The following is a 7668-nucleotide window of genomic DNA, read 5'->3' on the forward strand; positions in this document are numbered from 1 at the left end:
GTGCTTTTTCCCCCTGAGCCATTTTACTTTCCTTTTTTTTTTTTTTTTTTGAGACAGGGTCTCACTCTTCATCCAGTGTTGACCTGGACCTCACTGTAACTCAGGTTGACCCCATACTTGAAGCAATCCTCCTGCCTCAGCCTCTCAAGTGCTGGGATTACAGGAATTTGCCACCACACATGGCTTTATTTATAATTATAAATTTCTCAAAGTGTTACAAAGGTAATCTAGAGGGTTTCTATATAGCCTTCTATCAGCCTCCCATGTCTTACTCACGCATGGTGTCACAACTAAGCAATGACATGTTTATACAGTGCTATTTAACTATAATAAAGACATTATAATTTTCCTTTTCTCTCTCCTTTTTTTTGAGACACGTCTCAATGTACAGCCCTGGCTGGCCTGGAACTTGCTGTGTAGACCAGCATGGCTTCAAACTTAGGGAAATTTGCCCACCTCTGCCTCCCAAGTGCTGAGATTAAAAGCATATGCCAGGGACTAAAGAGATGGCTCAGTGGTTAAGAGCACTAGCTGCTCTTGCAGAGGACCTGGGTTTGGTTCCCAGCACCCACAGGACACTAACTGTCCATAGCTCCAGTTCCAGGGGATCCAATGCCCTCTTCTGACTTCCTTGGGCATTGCAGGACATGGGTACGCTTACATACATGCAGGCGATACACTCACATAAAATTAAATAAATAAATAAATAATTTTTTTTTAAAGCACATGCCACCATGCTGGGGCCAGAATTTTTAAAATTACATTTGTTTGTGTGTTCACACGTGGGCATGCCACAGCATATGTATGGAAGTCAGAGGACAGCCTGTGAGAGCCAGTGCTCTCCTTCCACTGTAAGGGTTCCAGGGAGCGAATTCAGGTCATCTGGCAGTGCTTGCCTTCCCCTCCTGTGCTATCTCATCAGCCCCTCAGGTTTTTTTTTTTTTTTTTTCACTTTTTAAAAAAAATTTAATTTTATGTGTATTGTGTATTCGTGTATTGCCTGCATGTATGTAAGTGCACCCGTGTTGTGCAATGCCCAAGGAGGTCAGAAGAGGCTGTTGGATCCCCTGGGACGGGAGTTACAGATGGCTGTTAGCCACCATGTGGGTGCTGGCAAGAACAGTCAGTGCTCTTAACTGCTGAGCCATCTCTCCAGCCGTTTTTAAAAAATATTTTATTTTTTATTATTTTTATTTTGTGTGTATGAGCATATTGCCTGCATGTAGGTAGGTATACCCGTGTTGTGTAGTGCCACTGGAGGTCAGAAGATGATGTTGGAGCCCCTGGAGTTGCTGATGGTTGTTAGCCACCATGTGGGTGCTGGGAATCAAACCCGGGTCCTCTGCAAGAGCAGCCAGTTCTCTTAACCACTGAGCCATCTCTCCAGCTCCTGTTTTTGTTTTTTAGATAGGGTCTCCCTGTAGCCCCAGCTGGCCAGGAACTCACGATATAGACCAGGCTGGCCTCCATCTCACAGAGATCTGCCTGCCTCTTCCTCCCAAGTGCTGGGACTAAAAGCATGTGCCACCACGACCAGCACCTCTCTTGAGTTTTATACTCATCAACCTGAAGAAGTCTGTCTCTTAAGTTTGTAATGTCCACCTTGCCAGAGTACCAGCCCAGCCTTGGTCAACTCCCAGGATATGGTGTTTGGATGACTCAGTAAAGGAGCTTGATGGGCGTGGTGGCACATGCCTTTAATCCCAGCACTCTACAGGCAAAGACAGGTAGATCTCTGTGAGATTGAGGCCAGCCTGGTCTACATAGCAAGTTCCGGGCCAGCCAGGACTACACAGTGAGACCCAGTTTCAAAAAACCAAACCAAACAACAACAAAACAGGACCAAGTAAGTAAAAGTACTTGCTGCTAAACTTTAGGACCTGAGTTTGAACCCTGGGACACATGGTGAAAGGAGAGAACTGACTCCTGAAAATTGTTCTATGACCTCCACACACATACACATACACAAAATAAATAAAAGTGGGATAAAAATAAGTCCCACTGCCACTTTTTGATTGAGGAGACAGATTCTTTAATTAAATTAATAAATATATTTTTCGAGACAGGATCTCACCATGTAGCCCTGGCTAGGCTGGAACTCCGCAGACTAGGCTGGCCTGGATCTCACAGATACATCTGAGTATATTGCTTGCGTGTAGGTAGGTGCACCTATGTCATGCAATGCCGGAGGAAGTCAGAAGACATCAGATCCCCTGAAACTGGAATCACAGACGGTTGTTAGCTGCCACGTGTGCTGGGAATCAAACCCTGGTCCTCTGCAAGAGCAGTCAGTGCTCTTAACCGCTGAATCATCTCTCCAACCCGGAATCCTGGCTAATTTTTAAATAAAAAAAAATTGCGCGCGCGCGTGTGTGTGTGTGTGTGTGTGTGTGTGTCGGGGGTGTACACACGTGTTCCACAGCCTGGGTGTGGGGGGTCACAGGACAATTCTTAGGTGTCCGCTGTCTGCTTCCACTCTGGGTTCCAGGGATCAGGTCTGTGTGGCAGGTTTTTATACTTGTACTTTATTTAGAGTATTTGGATTCCAGGATGTCAGGCTTGTGAGCCCTTTTGCCTGCCCAAGGAGATATCTTTTCTCCTTATATCCCTGTGAAGGGGATCCCCAAGTCTAGCCAAGTAGGTAAAGCACCCAGGGAGCAAGTGAAAACAGTTTCCCTAGAGCGGCTGGTTTCAAGGTGCTAAGCGAGGTGGGGGGATCCGGAATCTGCTCTGTGTTTTGGTGACCATTTGATATGTTCCAGTAGTGTCCCAGCTGGGGATGAACTCAGGGGTGGAACTTGTGCTGCGCATGGCAGAGAGTGAGGCGCTTCGCGCTGCACAGCACCGTGGTGCTCTGAAAGCACCGCCAGGTCAGAGGATTGGGTTTTGTTCTAGGTCCTCCCATCATAAACCTTGGGCCACTGCCCACCGCCACCCCCATCCTATCTGAGCCCAGCTTCCCCATTGGCTTGGGTGTCTTTGAACCTCTGGTAATGCCCGTGGTTAACTTCATGCACTGCCACCAGGGGGCGCTAATCCCACTGTTGGTTGTGCCGTAGATCAAAATGGACACCTTGTGTTGTAGCCTGGTGATTGCGACCCAGGGAGTCTCACGTGGAAGGGTTTTGTAGACCAGTTTATAAAACAATAATTTTTCATTCCAAAGTAAGATGACGAATAAGTGAAGTGGTACCACTGGAAATTTTAGGTGGTCATTTTCGCTCAGAATCTCAGTTATGAGAAACAAGATATCCCGAAATGCACCACGATGTAATGGGATCGTCATCCACATTAGAGTCAGAGTTCAGGTCCCATAAAAGAGGTTCAGATGACTTTTCCTAAGAGTTTTCCTTTGCTGTTTATAGTTCGACCATGTAAACTCAGTACAGAAACACTGATGAGGGGATGGGTTAATGGTCTACATAATATCAAAATGTTTCAGGGCATAAAGAGGTGGCTCACGCCTCACTCTGAAGGCTCAGGTAGGATTGCTAAGAGTTCCAGGCCAACTCTAGGCCAAAACTGTCTGAAAAAAACAAAACAAAACAAAACCAAACCAAACCAAACAAACAAACAAAAAAAGTCTGGAATGGTAACACACCCCTTTAATCCCAGCACTCCGGAGGCAGAGGCAGGCAATTTCTGTGAGTTTGAGGCCAGCCTGGTCTACACAGCGAGTTCCAGGCCAGCTGGGGCTATGAGAAGACCCTGTCTCAAAACAAAACAAAACAAAAGAACAACAACCCCTTCCCCAATGTTTTGGTGACTAAATATGATTCAGTGTCACTGTTTGAACTGCATTATGTGAATGTCATGGCTGTTCCATGCTGTTTATGTAAGTAGTTAGGGTTTATGACACTGTTTAGAGACAGTCTTATGCAGTACAGTCTGGCCTCAAACCCTCTATGTAGCTGAGGATGACCTTGGACTTCTGTTTGGTTTTTTTGTTTTTATTTTTAAGTTTTTGGGATGGGGGGGTTGAGACCTGGAACTCACTATGTAGGTCAGGATGGCATCAAAATCATAGAGATCCATCTGCCTCTGCCTCCTGAGTACTGGGATTAGAGGATTAGAGGTGTGTGCCTTGGGCTTCTGAGGAAACAGGACTCACCATGTCATAATAGGGCACAGCACTGCCAGTGTCCCCCATCCCAGATGTTCTAGAGACCAGTCCTGACTGGTGGAGGGAAGGAGAGCAGCTAACGCTCTGTTCCAACCCACTAGGTAGCAGAAGCCAACCAACTTCCCATCCTCCTGCCTTCACCTCTCATATGCTAGGATGGCATTAGTTTACTAAGTGCTAAGGATGAAACCCAGAGCCTCTGCATGCTAGACAAGCACTCTACCAACTGAGCTACGTTCTAGGCATTTTAAATGAGGGCATGGTTGGATCCTTTCAGTGTCTAGATGCTGGTGTACCCGCCTCTTTTCTGACACAGGAGGATTCTCCAGGCAGAATCTTTGTGGCATACAGAGTCACGCAGTACCTCCAGGCAGTAGGAGATGGTTTGATTAGGGATAGCCTGACTAGTCAACAGCATTCCCTCATGTTCCTTAACCCAGTTCTGACCCTTTCCACCCATAGCTGTGCAGGTCTGACTCGCTGTGGGAGCAAATAGTTCTGATGGCCTGTGACACCATCACCTCCAACATGAGAGCCCTGGCGAAGGATGTGGGCTGGAGACACATGTTCTTCACCAACAAGATCCAGCTCCAGCAGCAGATCTGCAGGAAGAAGCAAAGGCAGGGAAAGCAGGGGGAGAAGACAGTGTAGGGCCAGCTTTCCACCAGAGGGGCAGGGTGCTGCTGCCGGCAGTCCAAACCTCATTCCCTCTTAAGAGCAAGTAGGTCTTGCTGATTGCAGGAGTCATTTGAAAGTCAGCCTTGTACACAAATGCAAATCTCCCCAGTGCCTTGCTTATGCCTGTGTCCTGTTCAGGTGAAGATTGGCCAGTTTCTAGGGCTTCAAGACAGGCAGCCTCTCAGGTCATCATCATCCCAATCCTGTTGTCTGCCTTACCCCCTGCCCTGCCCCACTCTGGGTAGAGCCACCCACTGTGTATAAAAAGCAATAAAGCATTGCTAGCAGCTTTGTGTTCTTGGTTTCAGACCAGGATTGCAGGCCGGCCTTGATCTTCTGAGTCTTCTGCTTCCACCTCCCAGTGTTTGGATTACAGGCATGTACCACCACCAGGCCTGGTTTATGCAGTGCTAGGGATTGAACACAGGGCTCCGTGAATGTCAGGCAACCACTTTACCCACTGACCCAACTCCCTGGCAGGTTTTTATTAATACCAACTTTATCTAGACATCTTTTAAAACCAGGCTTTTGAATATTTTCCTGGTTTCATGTTACCAGGGTCCCTCCCCTCCGTGGAATGGGAAGCTGAGTGTCTCCACTGGAAAATTCAAGGTACAGGTGCCCTGGGAAGTGCTTGAATGTTTGTCCAGATAAGTTTGGATTCAGGCCCTGTCCTTGTGGGTCCAGGGTGTCATCCCATTACTTGGACATCCTCTGACCTAGCACTGGAGGGTGGTTGGGAAAGTCCTTTTAAGAGCACAGGGAACCAAAGTGAACCACACTGTTGCCTTCAGTTAACATGGCCCAGAGGTGAAAATGATGCAGTTTCCAGGGTCTCAGGGAGCCCAGGCTGGCCTTGAATTCAGTGGCTGAGATTGGCTCTGAACTCCTGACCCTCCTGCCCTCACCTCCCAAGTGCTGGGTGGGGTTAGAGGTGTGAGCCGCCACACTCAACTTTGTTTTTTCTTTCTTTTTGGTCTTTTTGAGGCATCATTTCCTGTACCCCAGCTGGTCTGGAACTCACTATGTATACCAATCTGGCTTCGATCTCACAGAGATCCACCTGCCTTTGCCTCCCAAGTACTGGGACTAAAGGTGTGCACCACCACACCCAGCTTTTTTCTGTGTTTTAACATTTATTTATTGTGTGTGTATGTATATGTATGTAGGTGTGTGTGCTATGGCACATGTATGAAAGACAGAGGACAGTTTTCAGGAGTCTCTTCTCTCTTTCCACCTTGTGGATCCTGGAGATTGAACTCAAGTCACCTTTGCCCTCTGAGCTATCTTACCTGTCCTCACTTTATTATTTATTATTTTTATTTTATGTGTATGAGTGTATTGCTTGCATGTATTTAAGTGCACCCATGTCGAGTGCAATGCTTGTGGAGGTCAGAAGAGGGCATCGGATCCCCTGGAAATAGAGTTACAGATGGTTCTTAGCCACCATGCGGTTGCTGGGAATCGAATGGACCCAGGGTCTTCTGAGAGAGCAGCTGGTGCTCTTAACTGCTGGCTGAGTCACCTCTACAGCCCCCCAGGACCTCACTTTTAGTTGTCCTGTGATTGTGTGGGTTTGGGTTTGTGTGGAACCCAGAAGACAACTTGATTGAGGCTTCTCTTTAGGCACAGCTGACTTTTGGTTTGGTTTGGTTTGGTTTGGTTTTGAGACTCACTGATGAAGCTAGGCTTGCTGGCCTGTGAGTCCCAGGGATCTGCCCCTCTTTGTCTCCCCAGTGCTGGGATTACAAGCACACCATCATACCCCAAATTTTACATGAGTGCTGCTGGCTTTCTGAGCTCAGATCCTCATGCTTGAATGGTAAGCACTTGACCAACTGAGCTATCTCCTCCAGCTTGGCTCAGATATTTTTAACAACTTAAACTCATTAATATTACACCAGATTTTTTTTTGTGTGGGTGTGTGCTAAGGATTGAATTCAGGGCCTTACGCATGCTAAGACTGCATTCTATCACAGAGCTGCCTCTGGAGCTCACAAATCAGATTTTAACCCTCATCTATTTATTTCAAACTCTGTCAACCTTGGTCTGGGGAGGTAGCTTAGTTCGTAGAGTGCTGGCCTTGCATGCATGAAGCCCTGGATTCAGTCTCTAGTACTGAATAACGCAGATGTGGTGACCCAGGCCTGTAACACAACACCTGGGAGGTAGAGGCAGGAACATGAGAAGTTCAAGGTCATCCTCGACTATATAGTGAGTTCCAGGTCAGCCTGGATATGAGACCCTAACTCAGAATATTAAAATTAAATTAAACTAATAAAATTTGAAAAAGAAATTCAGTGACTTTGCCCCAATTTGAGACTCTTAAGCTAACCTGCTGCTTCCTGTTGGAGGCCTACCTGGGCTTGGTTTCCAGTGGCATCTGTACAGTCCAGCGCCATTTGCCTCCTGTCTGATAAGGACCAGCTCCACAGCACATAGCAAAAATTTCTTTGTCAAAAAACCCAGGCCAGGGCCGGGGCTGGTAAGATGGCTTGCATAAGTCTAGTGACCCGATTTGATCCCCAAACCCACATGGCGGAAGGAGAACCACACACAGTTTTTCAAAGAAAAATTCAGGCCGCAGTCTCCATTATGGGCAGTGCTGTGCAGGGTGGCTGTGGTAGCTTGGGCATAGGCAGTAGGTGCTGCGAGGCTCCTGCTGTTCCTAGGCTTTCACATCACTCGGACTGGTTCCCGGTGGGAGCATACAGGGTGGATACCCTGCGTGCACAGACACCACTGCGGTTCAGTCCTTCACGTAACTGGGTAAATGCAATGTACTTGTAGCATTGCTGCCAATGGCCTCAGCCCAGAGCTTCATGTGCAGTGTCTGAACAGACCAGGATTCTGAACACTTGTGCACA

General features: G+C 47.4%; 1 protein-coding gene across 1 annotated transcript in view; it reads left to right on the forward strand.

Annotated features, from left to right (window-relative positions):
* Fbxo36 (F-box protein 36) overlaps positions 1-4875 on the forward strand; it is a 121973-nt gene extending 117098 nt beyond the window's left edge. Inside the window, exon 4 of the mRNA XM_008844458.3 lies at positions 4586-4875. Within this exon, the coding sequence (XP_008842680.1) occupies positions 4586-4774 (189 nt within the window). The 3' untranslated portion in view covers positions 4775-4875. The remainder of the gene's footprint in view (positions 1-4585) is intronic.
* Positions 4876-7668: the final 2793 nt, after the last annotated feature.

Source organism: Nannospalax galili, unplaced genomic scaffold (genome assembly GCF_000622305.1).
Source record: "Nannospalax galili isolate Female #2095 unplaced genomic scaffold, S.galili_v1.0 scaffold220, whole genome shotgun sequence".
Lineage (NCBI taxonomy): Eukaryota > Metazoa > Chordata > Mammalia > Rodentia > Spalacidae > Nannospalax > Nannospalax galili.